Genomic DNA, 21,889 nt, shown 5'->3' with positions numbered 1-21,889 from the left:
GTGCTTGTTCACTTCTTACAGAACCTCCTGGGTCAGGCACAGAGCAGGAACTGCCTCAACAGGAAGCTCGGGTTCAAACTCCGCAGAAGACCCGAGCTCCAAGCCCTGGTCTCTCAAAGGCCTGCCCTGCCTCCTGGAGGGAAGACAGCCTGAACTCTGCAAACCCTGGAATCTACCCCTATGGCTACGAGGGGGCCAGAGCCACTCAAGTACCTCCAAAGGGAACTGATAGAGAAACAGTGAAATGGTCCCAGGAAATACCCGTTTGGGGCTTGTCTTCAGTGGTTGCTGAGTGAGAAGCCAGGAGCCCGTTTCAGAGCGGGTCAGGGGCGCTGTGGCTGCGGCCGGGCCTTCGAGGGCCGTGGTGTGGGGCCAGCACTACACGGGCCACGGCCCTGCCCAGGAAGGAGTGGGATCCAGAGGAGCAAGGCCCCTGCCCACGGCTGCTTTGGGCCCTGCTCTGCCATTGCCCCTAGGAGGAGAGCAGAGCACCCCTGAGCCTCGGGGCCCTCAGGGCGTCCTCTCCGAGGAAACACACAAAGGGGTAAGGAAGCCATGTTCAGAGCAGAGGTGGGACTGTCACTGAGGTATAGGGCATGGAGGGCTTCTGGGCCAGAAGGAGGAAGGAGCCTGCCTAGATGTCCTCGAGGGAGAAGTGTTTTAAAGCATGTCTCCGGTGGCTGAGCACTCAGGCCCCGGGAAGGCACAGACAGGCCCATTTGCCCTTTCAGTGTGTCTGTGGAACTGAGGAGAGCCCTCAGAGAGCCCAGCTGATTGGTTTCCCAGCACTGAGCCCAAGCCCTCAGCCTCCCTGATGATGCCTAAGCCCTTCTGGAGGGCGGGTAGCTGATGGGTCTACCTGGCCGTCCCCAAGGGGTGCCCATGTGACCTGGCTTGGCGTTCCTTTCGTCTTAGCTTCTTAAACTGCACTTTCAAGTGCACAAATGTTAATGCACACCATTTTACAGCTGCACACAACTGTGTAAGCACTCCCGAGATTAAGATATCAAACACCTCTGCCTCCCAGAGGCCTCCCTCTTGCTGCTTCCCGTCAATCTCCCTGCAGAGGCCCCGTGCTCTGCTTTCTGTCACCCTGGAGTAGTTTTGCCTGCCTTTGAACTTCCTAAAAGCAAAAATCGTACATACTCTTTTGTCTGGCTTCTTTCAAAAGATTTGTCTGTGAGATTCAGCTACACTTTTAAATGTGGCAGTCTTTTGCTCATTTTCTCTGCTGGATAGTATTCCATTGTATGGACATACCATCCTTTATTTATCCATTCCACTGCTAATGCAGTGTTTCTAGTTTGGGGCCATCATAAGAAAGTTTCTGTAAGCATCTCTGCATATGTGTTTGAGTATCCTCGTATGTCTGCCTGGGAAAAAAAGTTCCCCTGGCTATAAATGTCTGGGAAGCCAGATTTTTCACTTCTAGACTGCATGGTAAGTGTTACTCATGCATCAGGTTCTTCGATCTTTTTTTTTTTTTTTTTTAAGATTTTATTTATTTATTTGAGAGAGAGAATGAGATAGAGAGCATGAGAGGGGGGAGGGTCAGAGAGAGAGGCAGAATCCCTGCTGAGCAGGGAGCCCGACGTGGGACTCGATCCCGGGACTCCAGGATCATGACCTGAGCCGAAGGCAGTCGCTCAACCAACTGAGCCACCCAGGCACCCAGGTTCTTCGATCTTAAGCAGCAGGATGAAGAACACACCCCTGGAAATTGGACCAAATGCACAAGTGGAAGCTTACAAGCTGTTTGGGGAATGTTGACTCCTACAAGGCGCAGGAGAGGGGCGTGGGTGTGTGTGTGAGCTTTGTGTGTGAGAGTGTGTGTCAGTGTGTGTATGAGTCCATACAGATTTGCGTGTGTGACTCTGTGTGAGCTCTGTGTGTGTGTATGTGTGTGGACTTAGAGTTATTGTGTGAGAGGGTCTCAGAATCTCCTGGGCAGTTTATCCAGAATTACTGTGAGAGAACCACTGGCCTGGAGCATTTAGGGTAAGGAGAGGAAATGACCAGAGATGAGACTAGAAAAACAGATGAGGGTCAAACTGCAAAGAGTGGTGAATGTCTTACCATAGCATTTGGATTTTATCCTGCGGTGACAGGAATCACCAGATGTGTTTAACAAACACCTAGTGGCACCACACACCATGCGGAAGGTGTGGCAAAGCCGGCTGTGTCACCTACCAGCACGTGAAGCCCCGCACCAGGCTGAGTGAAGTACAGTCTGCTAGTGGGGGTACTGGAGGGCAGGGCAGTGAAGGGCTAAGTCTACAGCAAACAGCCTGTGTTTATGTTCCGGCTCTGCCATTTATCAGCCAGGGGACCTTTCCGTGCCTCTATTTGTTCATCTCTAAGGTGGGGACATTCCTGGCTTTCTTATGCCAGGGTTGTTGAGAAAATTAAATGAGCAAGTACTTGAAAGTGTTGGCATATAGTGAGCATGCAGTACGCATTAGCTGAAACGATTCGTATGGCTAAATGCGGGGATTAATAGATGAAGGGTGTGTTGGCTCATGGGTGTACACATGGGATTTGCACTGACAAATGGCACACGCACACACAGTGGGCAAACAGTCCTGCACACACACAAACAGCCCACAGCGAACAGGGGTTTACAGGTCAAACATTCAAAGATGCTCCCAGCTCAGCCACTGCCCATAACTTACTCACTGGAAACCGAGTGCTTCTTCATTACAGAAAGGAGACAGGAAATGACTAGACCCCTAATCATCCTTGCTTTAGGGACTTGCAGTTGGATGGGCTGCCCGGTTACCAAAGTCCTAGGAGGACTACAAATGGCCCACTAGAGCCAGCATCCTTCAGCTCTGCTTGCAGGGACACAGGGAATGCTGCCTTCTCCTCTGGGATTGGGGAGACAAGAGCAGCAGTACCTAGGAGAGTCTGGGGGCAGTGGGCGCCGGCACGGGATTTCCATGAGAAGTGGGGAAAGCCTGCATCTGAGCCCTCCTTCACTGTCCATACAGTAAGGCGGTCTGCAGCCAGGCCTGGAACAGACGATTTGAGGAGCTGTGAGGAAATTCTCACAGCACTGCAGTCTGAACAAAAACCCAACACAGTCCCCATCTTCCCCTCTTGAAAAGGGGCTCCCAGGCCAGGAGCCCAGCCCTGCCCCCTGCCCCGCCTGGTGAAACAGTCAGCAGGGTGGGAGAGGAAGCATGTCTGAGAGAGTGATCTTACCTCCACATATAGCAAGGGGAAAATCCCAATCTTGTCTCCCAGCATGCCTTCTGCCCAGTTGTCATCCACTCTTCTGATAACGGTCAGGATCTCGTCCTGGGGTTGCCGCAGCCCATCATGTACACAGGCACGTGGACACACAACAAAACACACAACAAAAACAGAGACCAATCAGTATTGCAGGAGCTAAGAAAAGATCCTAAGCAATGATGCAAAGAATGGTTTATTATCCATTTTGGGATCTGACATACAAAAACAATCCGCCCTTACATCTTCACCCATGGTCTCCCTCTTTCTCTCTTATATATTGATTATAGCTGCAAACATCCTCAGATAGAAAAGTGTGGTAATTTACAATATGGCTAGTATTTTAAAATTCATGTTCCTATTATTTATTTACTGAAATAAAATTATTTTGAATAAAAATAAACTCAGCAAGTATAAAGCTTTTTAAGTTTCTGGCTCCATCCATGAACAAAAAATGGCCCAATCCAATTCCATTTTTTAGAGTTGTGGGTACAAAAAGCTTTGGATAACCCTCTTAAATTCTTTGGCAATGCAGACAATGCCAAGTATAGATGCACAAAGTGGAAACAGATGGAGCAAGGAAGAGGCATGAAGCACGGAGGAAGAGAAGCTTTCCGGGGAGACTGGCAGCCTGGCAGGTGTGAGAAAGGACATGCCCGGGATGCCTTCCTGGGTGCCTTCTCAGGTGCCAGGAGCTGCAGGGACACATGACAGAGGGTGCAGAGAGGAGGGTGGGAGAGAGAAAGCACTGAGCAGGGATGGAGAGCAAAAGGGGGAACCCACCAGGGAAGGGGACTGGAGAAGAGAGACAACACAGGCAGCAGCAAGTGTCCAGAGGGCCGGACAGGGATGCCACAGGCAAAGTGGCACCTACACCAGGGGTCTGTGGCAGGCCTCTGTTCCCTCTCCAATATCCAGCCTCCTCTCAGTATGTAGGGTGTGTAATGGAACCCCCACACGAACTGTCTGTCAAACCACTGCCACCCCCTGCCCCACCAGATCAAACCCTCCCTGGCACCTGTCCCTCAACAATCTGCTAGGGAACCACCTGGCCCATCTGGAACTTGTGCTAAGGAGCTGATGGCCAGCTTAATGGGGTAACCCCTACTGGATTTGAAGGTACCATCTGAGTCTTCCATACTTTAACGTGAAGCAATGAGTCTTCCAATGAGGAGCTGAGTCCTCCAAAGAGTCTTCAATACTTTATTGTGAAGCAATAATATGGGACTTGTAGGCCTCTCTCAGGTCAGAGGCACATTTTAGGCCAGCACATTTCATGAAATTATCAGAAAAGCTGGCTTCCCTGGTGAGCTAAGGGACCACACAGTTTTGGGGTGTTTGTCTGGGTCAAGATAGAGTCATCTAATGGGAATGGGATATGCTTTTCAGAGAACACAGACAGGGAAAAGCAAGGATGAGTGTCTGCTGGGGGAAGCTCCCCGTGGTCTATTCCAAACCTCTCTTCACCTAAGGGGACAGATTAAAGTCTAGGAGCAATCATACCCCTCATCCCCAACCTCCCAACTTTAAAAGATTCCAAATAACAAAATGATCTGTGATTTTAGAGTATTTCTTCTCTCAATTGATACAGGCCAGAAAAACACAATAGACACTACAAGTGGATCATATCATTTTGCAAGTTACAGGGTAGTCGGTTCTCAGGCTACAGAATGATATTTGTAAGGGTTCCCTATTCTAGCTCAGCCATTAGAATGTATGGGCTTTTCTGGTAACCATTAGGCCAAAGTGGCCAACTTGAGGAGAGATGTACAGAAAATGCCCCTGAACTCCCATGCCTTGCTCACTTCACAAGTTTACAACTTGTAAGAGTCCTGGGCCTGTGAATGAACTCAACTCAGATTCAGCCAAAGGGAGCCCCCTAGGACTTCGCTGATCATGCAAAGGGAAAGGGAACTGAAGGCTTCCTACATGTCAGAGTTTTTGCAACAATAAAATAGCACACAAAAAGAAGACATTTAATTTTGTAAAATTCAAAAGAAGAAAATACCAGGTTAATTTTGGTTAAAAAATAGAAAATACCATATTATTCACACTATTACTTAGGACTGGTTTAGAAACTAGAGCCAAAGAAATAAAAGAATATAAAACAGAAAGCATTAATATTGGAAAGAAGGTATAAAATTTTTTTACCTAGAAAAAACAGTATCAACTAAAAATTAGAATAAACTCGAGAAATACTGCAAATTTTAAAATACATACATAAAAATCATTAGTTTACTCATATACCAGCAATAATAAGTTAGAAAATGTGATTAAAATTGGCTATTAAAAAAAATTCTCTGGGGGGGGCGGAGCAAGATGGCGGAGGAGTAGGAGACCTGGATTTCGTCTCCTCTCAGGAATTCAGCTGGATAGGGATCAAACCATTCTGAACACCTACAAACCCAACAGGAGATCGAAGAAAGGAATAGCAACAACTCTCTCAACAGAAAAGCGACCACTTTCTGGAAGGTAGGACGTGCAGAGAAGTGAATCCGAGGCGACATTCGGGAGGATAGACGGCGGGGGAGGGGCCTCCGTCGGCCGCTTCTGGCAAGTGATAGAGTCACAGAGCACAAAATCGGAACTTTTAAAAGTCTGCTCCGCTGAGGGACGTCACTCTGGTGGCTAAGCGGGGGGTGGAACCCTCTGGGACAGTGTGGTCTCAGGATCCTCAGGGTCACAGAAAGACCGGGGGTGCCTGAGTGTGGCAGAGCTCCCAGGTATCGGAGCAGGGAAGCCGGCTGCAGAGGCAGAGCCCAGGCACGGGCTCTCAGCTCGGGGTTGCCATAAACCGTGATCCGCGGCACAGTCGGGCCCCTGCTCCCCCAGCAGGGACCCAACAAGCGGCAGATCCGGGGAGACTCACCTTCCTCCCCCGGGAGGGGCCGCGCGGGAGTGCACCGCAGGGATCTGCTGGGTTTGGAGACTCCACCTGGGGTCGGGTGCCAGAGATAGAAACGCGCGGTCACAGGCCGGGTGAGCACGGAGTGCGGCCGGAGACCGGGGAGACGGGACTGACTGACGGCTTTTCTCTGGGGGCTCACTGAGGAGCAGGGCCCCGGGTTCTCGGCTCCTCCGGGACAGAGATTGGGAGGCCGCCATTTTCACTCTCCGCCTCCAAAGCTGTAGGGAAAGCTCGCAGGGAACAAAAGCTCCGGAGAGCAAACCCAAGCAGATTACTTAGCTGGGAGGGGGCAAGGGCGTGGCAATTCCGCCTCCGGCAAAGACATTTGGAAACCACGGCAACAGGCCCGTCCCCAGAAGATCAGCGAGAACAGCCAGCTAAGACCAAGTTTAACGATCAATGAGAACGGCAGAACTCCAGCGCTAGGGGAATACTGCACATAGAATTCATGGCTTTTTTACCATGATTCTTTAGTCTTTCAAAGTTAATTTTTTTTAACTGTTTTTTTTTTTGAATTTTTCTTTTTCCCTTTTTCAACCAACATCTTATCAATCCCTTTTTTTTAAAAAAAAACATTTTTATTTTTCATTTTTAGAGTCATTTTCTATCCCTTCATAGTAGTTACCCGTATTTTTGGCATATATATATAAGTTGTTCTCTCTTTAAAATTTTGAGATAGTTTCTTCTAACAGATTAAAATATACCCTAAATCTCTAGTATATGGTTTTTTCTACTCCCCTGCCTGATCACATTCTCTCCCTTTTTTTAAATCCTCTTCTTTCTTTATTCAAACAACTTCTTATCAATTCCTTTTATAAAATTTTTTATAATTTCCATCTTTACAGTCATATTCCATCCCTTCATCATATCAACCCTTATTTTTGTACATATATAAGTTTTTCTTTCTTTAAAATTTTGGGAGGCACTTTCTTCTAACAGACCAAAATACACCCCAAATCTAGTGTGTGGCTCTGATCTATATACCAGCCTGATCATATTTGATCACATTCTGGTTTTTTTTGTTGTCGTTGTTTTCTTTTGTTTGATTTTGTTTGTTTTTATCTTTATCTTTTTCTTTTTTTCTTTATCTTTTTTCTCTCTTTCCGTTTCTTTTTCCACTGCTTCAGGTCTTTTCTGATTTGCTTAGAGTATATTTTCTGGGGACGTGGTTACTCTGCTAGCATTTTGTTCTCTCATTAATCTATTCTCCTCTGCACCAAAATGACAAGATGGAAAAAATCACCTCAACAAAAAGAACAAGAGGCAGTACCGACTGCCAGGGACCTACTCAATACGGACATTAGTACGATGTTCGATCTAGAGTTCAGAATCATCACTTTAAAGATACTAGCTGGGCTTGAAAAAAATATGGAAGTTATTAGAGAAACCCTTTCTGGAGAAGTAAAAGAACTAAAATCCAACCAAGTAGAAATCAAAAAGGCTATTAATGAGGTGCAATCAAATATGGGGGCACTAGCTGCTAGGATAAATGAGGCAGAAGAGAGAATCAGTAATATAGAAGACCAAATGATGGAAAATAAAGAAGCTGAGAAAAAGAGAGATAAACAACTACTGGATCACGAGGGCAGAATTCGAGAGATAAGCGATACCATAAGACGAAACAACATTAGAATAATTGGGATCCCAGAAGAAGAAGAAAGAGAGAGAGGGGCAGAAGGTATAATGGAGCAAATTATAGCAGAGACTTCCCTAATGTGGGGCAGGAAACAGGCATCAAAATCCAGGAAGCACAGAGAACCCCTCTCAAAATCAATAAAAATAGGTCAACACCCCGACATCTAATAGTAAAACTTACGAGTCTCATAGACAAAGAGAAAATCCTGAGAGCAGCTCGGGAGAAGAGATATGTAACCTACAATGGTAGAAACATTAGATTGGCAACAGACCTATCCACAGAGACCTGGCAGGCCAGAAAGGACTGGCAGGATATATTCAGAGCACTAAATGAGAAAAATATGCATCCAAGAATACTATATCCAGCTAGGCTGTCATTGAAAATTGAAGGAGAGATAAAAAGCTTCCAGGACAAACAAAAAAAAAGGAATTTGCAAACACAAAATCAGCCCTACAAGAAATCTTGAAAGGGGTCCTCTAAGCAAAGAGAGACCCTAAAAGCAAGATAGACCAGAAAGGAACACAGACAATATACCTTAACAGTCACCTTATAGGCAATATAATGGCACTAAATTCCTATCTTTCAATAGTTACTCTGAATGTAAATGGGCTAAATGCCCCAATCAAAAGACACAGGCTATCAGACTGGATTAAAAAACAAGACCCATCGATATGCTGTCTGCAAGAGACTCATTTTAGAACCAAAGACACCCCCAGATTGAAAGTGAGGAGGTGGAAAACCATTTACCATGCTAATGGACACCAAAAGAAAGCTGGGGTGGCAATCCTTATATCAGACGAATTAGATTTTAAACCAAGACTGTAATAAGAGATGAGGAAGGACATTATATCCTACTTGAAGGGTCTATCCAACAAGAAGATCTAACAATTGTAAATATCTATGCCCCTAACATGGGAGCAGCCAATTATATAAGGCAATTAATAACAAAAGCAAAGAAACACATCGACAACAATACAATAATAGTGGGGGACTTTAACACCCCCCTCACTGAAATGGACAGATCGTCTAAGCAAAAGATCAACAAGGAAATAAAGACTTTAAATGACACACTGGACCAAGTGGACTCCACAGACATATTCAGAACATTCCATCCCAAAGCAACAGAATACACATTCTTCTCCAGTCCCCATGGAACATTCTCCAGAATAGATCATATCCTAGGTCACGAATCAGGTCTCAACCGGTACCAAAAGATTGGGATCATTCCCTGCCTTTTTTCAGACCACAATGCTTTGAAACTAGAACTGAATCACAAGACGAAAGTCAGAAAGAACTCAAATACATGGAGGCTAAAGAGCATCCTACTGAAGAATGAATGGGTCAACCAGGAAATTAAAGAAGAATTAAAAAAATACATGGAAACCAATGAAAATGAAAACACAACTCTTCAAAATCTTTGGGATGCAGCAAAGGCAGTCCTAAGAGGAAAGTATATAGCAATACAAGCCTTTCTCAAGAAACAAGAAAGGTCTCAAGTATACAACCTATCCCTGGACCTAAAGGAGCTGGAGAAAGAACAGCAAATAAAGCCTAAACCCAGCAGGAGAAGAGAAATCATAAAGATCAGAGCAGAAATCAATGAAATAGAAACTAAAAGAACAGTAGAACAGATCAACGAAACTAGGAGCTGGTTCTTTGAAAGAATGAACAAGATTGATAAACCCCTGGCCAGACTTATCAAAAAGAAAAGAGAAATGACCCAAATCAACAAAATCATGAATGAAAGAGGAGAGATCACAACCAACACCAAAGAAATACAAGCAATTATAAGAACATATTATGAGCAATTCTATGCCAGCAAATTAGATAACCTGGAAGAAATGGATGCATTCCTAGAGATGTATCAACTACCAAAACTGAACCAGGAAGAAATAGAAAACCTGAACAGACCTATAACCACTAAGGAAATTGAAGCAGTCTTCAAAAATCTCCCAAAAAACAAAAGCCCAGGGCCAGATGGCTTCCCAGGGGAATTCTACCAAACATTTAAAGAAGAATGAATACCTATTCTTCTGAAACTGTTCCAAAAAATAGAAATGGAAGGAAAACTTCCAAACTCATTTTATGAGGCCAGCATTACCTTGATCCCAAAACCAGACAAAGACCCCATCAAAAAGGAGAATTACAGACCAATATCCCTGATGAACATGGATGCAAAAATTCTCACCAAAATACTAGCCAATAGGATCCAACAGTACAGTAAAAGGATTATTCACCATGACCAAGTGGGATTTATCGCTGGGCTGCAAGGTTGGTTCAACATCCGCAAATCAATCAATGTGATACAATACATTAACAAAAGAAAGAACAAGAATCATATGATCCTCTCAATAGATGCAGAAAAAGCTTTTGACAAAGTACAGCATCCTTTCTTGATCAAAACTCTTCAGAGTATAGGCATAGAGGGTACATACCTCAATATCATAAAAACCATCTATGAAAAACCTACAGCGAATATCATTCTCAATGGGGAAAAACTGAGAGCTTTCCCCCTAAGGTCAGGAACGCGGCAGGGATGTCCACTATCACCACTGCTATTCAACATACTATGTTGAATAGCACAGCACAGCAATCCTAGCCACAGCAATCAGACAACAAAAAGAAATCAAAGGCATCCAAATTGGCAAAGAAGAAGTCAAACTCTCACTCTTTGCAGATGATATGATATTTTATGTGGAAAACCCAAAAGACTCCACCCCAAAACTGCTAGAACTCAGACAGGAATTCAGTAAAGTGGCAGGATATAAAATCAATGCACAGAAGTCAGTGGCATTCCTATACACCAACAACAAGACAGAAGAAAGAGAAATTAAGGAGTCGGTCCCATTTACCATTGCACCCAAAACCATAAGATACCTAGGAATAAATCTAACCAAAGAGACAAAGGATCTGTACTCAGAAAACTATAAAATACTCATGAAAGAAATTGAGGAAGACACAAAGAAATGGAAAAACGTTCCATGCTCATGGATCGGAAGAACAAATATTGTGAAGATGTCAATGCTACCTAGAGCAATCTACGCATTCAATGCAATCCCCATCAAAATACCATCCCCTTTTTTCAAAGAAATGGAACAAATAATCCTAAAATTTATATGGAACCAGGAAAGACCCCGCATAGCCGGAGGAATGTTGAAAAAGAAGGGTAAAGCTGGCGGCATCACAATTCCGGACTTCCAGCTCTATTACAAAGCTGTCATCATCAAGACAGCATGGTACTGGCACAAAAACAGACACATAGATCAATGGAACAGAATAGAGAGCCCAGAAATGGACCCTCCACTCTATGGTCAACTCATCTTTGACAAAGCAGGAAAGAATGTCCAATGGAAAAAAGACAGTCTCTTCAACAAACGGAGTTGGGAAAATTGGATAGCCACATGCAGAAGAATGAAACTGGACCATTTCCTTACACCACACACAAAAATAGACTCCAAATGGCTGAAAGACCTCAATGTGAGACAGGAGTCCATCAAAATCCTAAAGGAGAACACAGGCAGCAACCTCTTTGACCTCAGCTGAAGCAACTTCTTCCTAGAAACATCGCCAAAGGCAAGAGAAGCAAGGGCAAGAATGAACTATTGGGACTTCATCAAGATAAAAAGCTTTTGCAAAGCAAAGGAAACAGTCAACAAAACCAAAAGACAACCGACAGAATGGGAGAAGATATTTGCAAATGACATATCAGATAAAGGGCTAGTATCCAAAATCAATAAAGAACTCATCAAACTCAACGTCCAAAGAACAAAGAATCCATCAAGAAATGGGCAGAAGACATGAACAGACATTTTTCCAAAGAAGACATCCAAATGGCCAACAGACACATGAAAAAGTGCTCAATATCGCTCGGCATCAGGGAAATCCAAATCAAAACCTCAATGAGATACCACCTCACACCAGTCAGAATGGCTAAAATTAACAAGTCAGGAAATGACAGATGTTGGCGAGGATGCAGAGAAAGGGGAACCCTACTACACTGTTGGTGGGAATGCAAGCTGGTGCAGCCACTCTGGAAAACAGTATGGAGGTTCCTCAAAAAGTTGAAAATAGAGCTACCCTATGATCCAGCAATTGCACTACTGGGTATTTACCCCAAAGATACAAAAGTAGGGATCCGAAAGGGTACGTGCACCCCGATGTTTATAGCAGCAATGTCCACAATAGCCAAACTGTGGAAAGAGCCAAGATGTCCATCGACAGATGAATGGATAAAGAAGATGTGGTATATATACACAATGGAATATTATGCAGCCATCAAAAGGAATGAGATCTTGCCATTTGCAACGACGTGGATGGAACTGGAGGGTATTATGTTGAGCGAAATAAGTCAAACAGAGAAAGACATGTGTCATATGACCTCACTGATATGAGGAATTCTTAATCGCAGGAAACAAACTGAGGGTTGCTGTAGTGGGGGGTGGGGTGGGAGGGATGGGGTGACTGGGTGATAGGCACTGGGGAGGGTATGTGCTCTGGTAAGTGCTGTGAATTGTGCAAGACTGTTGAGTCTCAGATCTCTACCTCTGAAAAAATAATGCAATATATGATAAGAAAAAAAAAGAAGAAGAAGGTAGCAGGAGGGGAAAAATGAAGCAGGGGAAATCGGAGGGTAGACGAACCATGAGAGACAATGGATTCTGAAAAACAAAGTGAGGGTTCTAGAGGGGAGGGGGGTGGGAAGATGGGTTAGCCTGGTGATGGGTATTGAGGAGGGCACATTCTGCATGGAGCACTGGGTGTTATGTACAAACAATGAATCATGGAACACTACATCTAAAACTAATGATGTAATATATGGGGATTAACATAAGAATTAAAAAAAAAAGAAAAGAAAATTCTCTAATACACAGTATATGCCAAAATTAATTACATACATTAATTACAATTAATAATCTTTAATGCCCAAGAAGAAAATATGAATAGATGTTTAATCTTGAGCTGGGGAAGATCTTTTGAAGTATGATAACAATGATTTGGCTACACAAAAATGTAATTCTCTATGATAAAAACAGCAAAAAACAAAACAAAAAGGCAAAAACCTTGGAAAATACTTGGAGGATATATGAGAGACAAAGATTTAATATCCATACTATATAAAGACTTAAAGATACAATAGAAGAAAAAGACAAATACCTTAAAAAGAAAAATAGGCTAAGGGCAAAAATGAGACAATTCACAAAAAGGAAGAAAAGCAAATTGCCATTCAATGTATTTTTAAAATTATAACTCACAAATAAAAATAATACAATTGTAAGCAAGAAGAGTCCATTTTTCTTCTATGTTCTATTTTGCCTATCAAGTTAGCAAAGAAGAACATAAAGCCAACTCAGTTTTGGTCAGCATGCAGGGAACAGGCACTTTATCATTTTTGGTGGAGATAGAAATTTATAGCAGGCAGTTTGTCAATTTCTATCAAAGATCAAAGCCTGCATACCCACTGATCTAACAACAGCACTTCTAGAGACTCTACAGTAGGAAAATCAAAGATGTGCAAAAAGATTTAGCTCTGAGAATGTTCATTACAGTGTTGTTCAATTAGATAGAAATTAAAGACAAATGCACAGCAAGAGAGATTTGGTTAACTAAATTATGGTACTGTCCACAATACTATTCCCAACTCCAGCCCACTCTAGCCATCCTGTACTACCTAAGGAGGAACGGGGAAGATGGAGACACACATGTGGAGTTCACAATCCAGTGGTACAGGCTCCTTAAAAGACTGAGACCCAATGATAGGACCATAGGACTATACAGTGCTCCCCTCTCCCCAAACACCACCACCACATTACTAAAGACCAATTTACAGCAGTTCTTTTTTTTTAAATTCTTTTATTGTTATGTTAATCCCCATACATTACATCATTAGTTTTAGATGTAGTGTTCCATGATTCTGAGATTCAACAGTCTTGCACAATTCACAGTGCTTACCAGAGCACATACCCTCCCCAGTGTCCATCACCCAGTCACCCCATCCCTCCCCACCCCAACTCCAGCAACCCTCAGTTTGTTTCCTGAGATCAAGAATTCCTCATATCAGTGAGGTCATATGATACATGTCTTTCTCTGTTTGACTTATTTCACTCAACATAATACCCTCCAGTTCCATCCACGTCATTGCAAATGGCAAGATCTCATTCCTTTTGATGGCTGCATAATATTCCATTGTATATATATACCACATCTTCTTTATCCATTCATCTGTTGATGGACATCTTGGCTCTTTCCACAGTTTGGCTATTGTGGACATTGCTGCTATAAACATCGGGGTGCACGTACCCTTTCTGATCCCTACATTTGTATCTTTGGGGTAAATACCCAGTAGAACAGCAGTTCTTTTTACCTGGTACATCATGTCTGTCCATCAAAAAAAAAACCAAAAACCAAAAACCAAAAAACAACTATTAGACATACTAAAAGGCAAAACAAAACAAAAACCAAAAATACAGTTTGAAGAGACAGAGTAAGCATCAGAACCAGACTCAGACACAGCAAGGATGCTGGAACTATCAGATGGGGAATTTAAAACAAGTATGATTAATATGCTAAGGGCTCTAATGGATTAAGTGGACAGCACGCAAGAACAGATGGGCAATGTAAGTAGAGAGAAAGTCTGAGAAAGAACCAAAAAGTAATGTTAGAGATCAAAAACACCACCACAGAAATGAAAAATCTTTAAATAGGCAAATTAGTACTCTGAACATGGCTAAGGAAAGAATCTTTGACCTTAAGGCCATCTCAATAGAAACCTCCAATACTGAAAGGCAAAGAAAACAAAGACTGGGGAAAACAAACAAACAAACAAAAAACAGGAGATTCATGGACTGTGAGACAACTACAAAAAGTGTAACGTATATATAATGGGAATATCAGAAGGAGAAGGAAGGAAGGAGGAAAAGAAGGAAGAAAGGAAGGAAGGAAGGAGGGAAAGAAATATTTGACACAATAACAACTGAGAATTTCTCCAAATTAATGTCAGACACCAAACCACAGATCCAGGAAGTTCAGAGAAAACCAACTACAATAAATGCCAAAAAAACCTACCTAGGCATAACAAAGTACTGAAAATCAAAGATAAAAAATACTGAAAGAGGCCCAGGGGAAAAAGATTGTATTTATAGATGATCAAAAATAAGAATCACACCTTACTTTTCTAAAACCATGCAAACAAGAAGAGAGTAGAGTGAAATATACAAAGTGTTGAGAGAAGAAAACCCACCAGCCTAGAATTATGTACACTGAACAATTATTTGATAGTGAGGGAGAAATAAAGACTTTCTCAGACAAACAAAAATTAAGAGAGTTTGTTGCCAGCAGTCCTGCATTGTAAGAAATACTAAAAGAAGTTCTTTAGAGAAGAAAAGTATGTAGGTCAAAAACTTGAAACTACATAAAGAAAAGAACATTGGAGAAGGAATAAGTGAAGATAAAATAAAACTTTTATTTTTCTTATTCTTTGTTCAAAATTAAAGTAGCAACAATGTATTTGATTATATATGCTATGTACATATATTATATTATCATGTGTATACTTATGTATAAGTGAAATGAATGATAGAATGATATAAGGAACTGAAGAAAAGAGTTAGAATTATTTTATTACTATAAAGTATTCGTACTGCCTGCGAAATAGTACAGTGTTTTTTGAAAATGAACATTATTAATTCCAAATGTATATTGCAAACTCTAGGGCAACTATTAAAAAATTTTTTTAAGGTACAATTGATATGTTAAGAAAGGAGAGAGAATAGGGCGCCTGGGTGGCTCAGTTGGTTAAGCAACTGCCTTCGGCTCAGGTCATGATCCTGGAGTCCCGGGATCGAGTCCCGCATCAGGCTCCCTGCTCAGCGAGGAGCCTGCTTCTCCCTCTGACCCTCCCCCCTCTCATGTACTCTCTCTCATTCTCGCTCTCTCAAATAAATAAATAAATCTTTAAAAAAAAAAGGAGAGAGAATAGAATCACATAAATTGTTCAATTAAAACCACAGAAAGCAAAAAAGAAAGAGAGAGAGAGAGGAAGACAAAAATAGGAATGAAAATCAAGGGCAACAAATAGAAAACAGAAATAAATATGGTAAATATTAATTAAAAATATCAAATAATCACTCTGAATCTCAATGGTCTATATTCACAAATTGAAAGACAAAGATTGTCATAGTGGATCAAAAAGTAAGACCCAGCTATGTTGTCTAAAATAAACCCATTTTATTTTTTTTATTATGTTCAATTAGCCAACTTCTTGATGTAGTGTTCAACGATTCATTAGTTGCATATAACACCCAGTGCTCATCAACACATGTGCCCTCCTTAATACCCAACACCCAGTTATCCCATCCCCCCACCCCTCTCCCTTCTGTAACTCTGTTTGATTCCCAGAGTCCAGAGTCTTTCATGGTTTGTCTCCCTCTCTTATTTCTTCCCATTCAGTTTTCCCTCCCTTCCCCTGTGGCCCTCCGCACTATTCCTTACGTTCCACATGTGAGTGAAACCATATGATAATTGTATTTCTCTGTTTGACTTATTTCATTTAGCATAATCCCCTCCAGTTCCAACCATGTTGATGCAAATGGTGGGTATTCATCCTTTCTGATGGCTGAGTAATATTCCATTATATATATGAACCACATCTTCTTTATCCATTCATCTGTTGAAGGGCATCTCGGCTCCTTCCACAGTTTGGCTATTGTGGACACTGCTGCTATGAACATTGGGGTGCATGTGGCCCTTCTTTTCACTACATCTGTATCTTTGGGGTAAATACCCAGTAGTGCAATTGTTGTGTCGTAGGGTAGCTCTATTTTTAATTTCTTGAGGAATCTCCAGACTGTCCAGAGTGGATGTACCAGTTTGCATTCCCACCAACAGTGCAAGAGGGTTCCCCTTTCTCCACACCCTCAAAAACCCATTTTATTTATGTATTTATTTTATTATTATTATTTTTAAAGATTTTATTTGTTTATTCCACAGAGAGAGACACAGCAAGAGAGAGAACACAAGCAGGGGGAGAGGGAGAAGCAGGCTTCCCGCCAAGCAGGGAGCCTGATGTGGGGCTTGATCCCAGGACCCTGGGATCATGACCTGAGCCAAAGGCAGACACATAATGACTGAGCCACCCAGGTGCCCCCAAAACCCATTTTAAATATAAAGATACATGTGAATTTAAAGTAAATGTATGGAGAAAGATACACCATGATAACACTAATAAAAAGAAAGTGGGAATAGCTACATTAATTTTGAACAAAGCAGAATTCAGAGCAAGGAATGTTGTTGGGGATAAAGAAGGGGATTACATAATGATAAAGGAGTCTATTCCCCAAGAAGACATAACAATCCTTAATGAATATGCATTTAAGAACAGAGAATCAAAATATATTAGGCAAGACTTACATAACTGCAAGGAGAAATAGATCCACTATTATAGTTGAAAACTTCAACACTGTTCTGTCAAAAATGGACCAATCCAGCAGGCAGAAAATCAGTAAAGACATAGTTGAAGGCAACAACACCTATCAATCAACTGAATGTAACAGTCATCAATAAACTACTTCATTTAAGAGCGGTAAAATGTACATTCTTCTCAAACTCACATGGAACATTCACCAAGATAGACCACACTTGGGGCCATAAAACAGACCTTAACAAAGTTAAAAGAATAGAAACCATACAATGTCTGTTCTCAGACCACAGTGTAATTAAACTAGAAATCAATAACAGAAGGGTAACTGGAAAATTACAAAATACCTGGGAATTAAACAATACAATGCTAAGTAACACTTGATTCAAAGAAAAAACAACAGGAGAAATTTTAAAATATTTTAAAACAAATGAAAATGAAAACACAACGTATCAAAATTTGTGGGCTGAGGGAAATTTGTAACATTGAATCATACATCAAAAAAGAGAAACATACATCAATAATCTAAGTTTCCACTTTAGAAAACTAGAAAAAGAAGAGCAAATTAAATCCAAAGTAAGCAGGAAAAAAAGAAATAATAGAACTTAGAACAGAAATCAATGAAATTAAACACAGGAAATCAACAAAGAAAACCAACAAAACCAAGAGCTGGTTGTTTGAAAATGTCAATAAAATTGATAAGCCTCTACTGAGGCTAAGAAAAAAAGAGAAGGGACACAAATTACTAATATCAATCATGAAAGAGAACATTACTACAGATCCTAGACATTTAAAGGATAATAAAGGAATATTATGAACAATTCCATGCCCACAAATTTGATAATCTAAATGAAATGGACCTTTAATGATATAATCTGCCAAAATTCAATAAAAAATAGATGATCTGAATAAGCCTATATCTATTAAAGAAATTGAATCAATAATTAATAAATTTCCAAAACAGAAAGGACCAGACCTAGATGAGTTCACTAGTGAATTCTCCCAAACATTTAAAGAAGAAATTATACCAAATTATCTAACAATTACTTCCAGAAAGTAGAAGCAGAGGGGTGACTTCCCAACTCATTTTATGAAACTACCATTACACTAATACTGAAACCAGACAGAGACACATCAGGCAAAGAAAACTACAGACCAATATTTCTCATAGGGCATAGATGCAAAAATCCTCAATAAAATACTAGTAAATTGAATACAAAAAGTATAAAAAGAATTATGCAGCATGACGAACTGGGATTTATCCAAGTATGCAAAGCTAGTTCAATATTCAAAAATCAATTAATAAAATTCATCACATCAACAAGCTAAAGAAGAAAAATCACATCCTCATATCAATAGATGCAGAAAAAGCATCTGACAAAATCAAACACTGACTCATGATGTAAAAAAAAGCTCTTAGCAAGTTAGGAATAGAGTGAAACTTCCTCAACTTATGAAGAACATTTACAAAAACCCTACCGCTAACAGCATAATGGTGAGAAACAAGAAGCTTTCCCACAAAGTTCAGGAATAAGGCAAAGATGTCCCCCTCACCACAGCCTTTCAACATCATAGTGGAAATCTTATCTTATGCAATAAGACAAGAAAAGGAAATAAAGGGCATACAAATTGGGAAGAAGAAATAAAGCTGTCTTAGTTTGCAGATGACATAATTGTCTAAGTAGAAAATCTAAAAGAATCAACAAAAAAACTCCTGGAACTAATAAGCAATATAACAAGGCTGCAGGATGTAAGACTATATACAAAAGTTAAACACTTTATATACTATCAATGAATAAGTAGAATTTGACATTTATAGCAGCTTATTCATAATCCTAACACTCGGAAGCAGTCTAGTGATGTCCTTCAGTAGGTGAATGGATAAATAAACTGGTACATAAAAACAACAGAGTATGATCTAGTGCTAAAAAGAAATGAGCTATCAAGCCATGAAAAGACATGGAGGAAACATAAATGGGTATTACTAAGTAAAAGAAGCCAATCTGAAAAGGTTACATATTATGTTATTCCAACTATGTGACACTGTGGAAAAGGCAAAACTATGGAGACAGTAAAAAGATCAATGGTTGTCAAGGGTTGGGAAGTAGGGAGGAAAGGGATGAATAGGTGGAGCATAGAAGATTTTTAGGGTAGTGAAAATACTCTGTACGATACCATAGTGGTAGATACATGTCATTATAAATTTGTCCCAACCCACAGAATGTACAACCCCAAGAGTGAACCCTAATGTAAACTACAGACTTTGAGTGATTATGATGTGTCATTGTAGGTTCATTAATGGTAACACATATACACCTCTCTGGTGAGGGGTGCTGATGGTGGGGGAAGCAGTGCCCATATGCAGCTAGGTTATATGAGAAATCTCTGTACCTTCTGCTCAATTCAGGAGTGAAACAAAAATTGCTCTACAAATTAAGTATTTTTTTGAAAGGTAATAGCACCATAGAGTGATGAACACGAACCAACTATAGCATGCTACAACAATGTAGACGTAGCTCACAAATGTAATGTTGAAAGAAAGCAAAACTGGACACAAAAATATACATGTATGGTCCATGTATTTGAAGTTGAAGAACAGACACAACTCACCTATGGTGTTATAACGGGACATGGGAAGAGGGAAAGGTGGAAGAACCAGGATGCTAGTATCTCACCATCTCTCCACTGGGTAGAGAGTATAAGGATATTTTTTCCAGTCATCATGTTGTACAATTTTGATTAGGGGCCTTGATGGTATTATGGTTTATTTAGATTAAAAGGTTTTTTTTTTTTTTTGAGGTAATAGTCCATCCAGTGTAGATAAGTCACAACATGCCTTGAGTACTGCATTTCGTCCTAACACCTCTCTAAAGAGACATCACATACTGAGGAAGCCAACCATTATGTGGACAGTCTGAAATAAGTCACACAAAGCCAGAGAAGAAAGTGGGATCACTGAACCTGAGATATGAGAAAGCTAGGTGGGGGGCATGGATACTGTCTTCCAGCTTTGGCAACATTATCACACTGAAGAGCTGGGCTCATTCTGAGTCACCTGGGAGGGCAGGATACACACCAAGGGCTCCAAGTTACTGAGAAGCAGACACAGCTCCATGTAAGGGAGAGCTATGCAAAAACGAGTGTCACCTCTTAGGCCAGGGTCTCTGTCATCACTCCAGGTGTTAAGCAGTGCCAACCTGTTCCTCATGTGGCCACCAATATGCAAGCATCCCCTAAGAGCCAGGCATGGGGAAGAAGCTATCCCTTCCCAAGAAGAGCTCAACACTTGGTGGGAGAGGTCTGTTCATAAAGAGATGCACATCATCCAATACAATGTAAGTACAGTGAAATCCCAGCACAATGCAATAAGTGGGGTTCAAATCCAATCCTGTCAGTGTGCTACTGTGAGGCTGATGAAATGAGCAGGTGGAATCGCATAGCTCCACCTGCCTATCAGATGCAAGTTCAATGTAGTCCCTGCTGTGGTTTGGTGGTACCTGGTGGCAGGTCTCTGATCTGGCCCAAATATTGACGGGGGCAATTCTTGGTCCTATGGCTGGATGGAGCTTCATGGCAGTGGTAGGATTTAGAACAATCCTATTTAGCTGGCATGAATTTTGTTGGGGAGACTGGGCTGGGAGAATAGTGGGTGCAGGAAGCGAATCACTCTCCGTACACACAAATAAGTAACTAAATTTGCCTAGGAGCATTGAGAAAGGTTTCCTACAGCTCTGCCTCTAACCCAAACTCATACAATGGAGACAGCCTCCAAAGAGGAACATTTGAGTGCTGGGAAATGAGAAAATTCACTCTAGCATGTCAGAGCTACCAGCATGAGATCTGGTATGTTCTGCAAACAGTAATAACTTCTCCTGCCACCAATGCAGGACTAGGGAAACAATGACCCATTTTTTGTGGCTAGATCACTTTGGGTCTCTGATTCACTGTCAATATTTCAAAAAGCTGGAGCCAGTGCTTCTCAGAAGGATAAGGAAAAGGGGAAATCCCTGCTCTGTGGCCTCTTTGGAATATAGAGAATTGCTCCCTCCTTAAACACTAAATGAGCTTTCTATATGACAGTGGCAAGACTGAGCTATATGGTTCAGGCCTGAGTTTTCAGTTGCTCTTTCGTAGAGAATGGTGGCCTTGCATGTCACACTTGACGTGGTGGGCTGCCAGTGGCCTCAGAACAAAGCCATGCTGAGTGGGATGCACAAGGAACCACCGAGTGCTTGGCCTCCATAGTGCTGTGCTCTATGTAACAGGTCAGCAAACCTTTCTAGGAGAGGCCAGACAGCCAGTATTAGAGGATTTTGAGGCTATTACTGTCTCTGTCACATATTCTTCTGTTTTGGTATGAAAGCAGCCAGAGACAGCATGTAAATGAAGGAGTCTTGGTATGTGCCAGTGAAACTTTATTTATACAAACAGCAGCAGGCAGGTAGGATTTGACCTGCAAGCACGAGTTTATGTAGTTGCCTGATGTAGTTGAGTAAACGAAATCTAACTAGACACCACTGATAGTCAGGAGGGGCACACAAGTTTGGGGCCAATATGGCAGCATGCGAGGATTTTATGGAGGAAAGTTGTTCACTTTCACTTTCAGATGCGTGGCTCAATTTCATTCACATGTTTCATGTAAGGTGCTCGTTACTCGCTGTGGGGCAGTGTAATTCCATATGCTGTTTTCCCACTTCCCTCA

General features: G+C 41.6%; 1 protein-coding gene across 1 annotated transcript in view; it reads right to left on the bottom strand.

Moving 5' to 3' along the window:
- The window catches only part of SH3RF3 (SH3 domain containing ring finger 3), a 383,766-nt gene that overhangs the window by 155,951 nt on the left and 205,926 nt on the right, over positions 1–21,889 (bottom strand). Inside the window, exon 4 of the mRNA XM_021680271.1 lies at positions 3,205–3,300. Within this exon, the coding sequence (XP_021535946.1) occupies positions 3,205–3,300 (96 nt within the window). The remainder of the gene's footprint in view (positions 1–3,204; positions 3,301–21,889) is intronic.

Source organism: Neomonachus schauinslandi, chromosome 10 (genome assembly GCF_002201575.2).
Source record: "Neomonachus schauinslandi chromosome 10, ASM220157v2, whole genome shotgun sequence".
NCBI classification, from domain to species: domain Eukaryota; kingdom Metazoa; phylum Chordata; class Mammalia; order Carnivora; family Phocidae; genus Neomonachus; species Neomonachus schauinslandi.
Note: the sequence above shows the minus strand (reverse complement) of the source record. Positions and strands in the feature narration are given on the sequence as shown.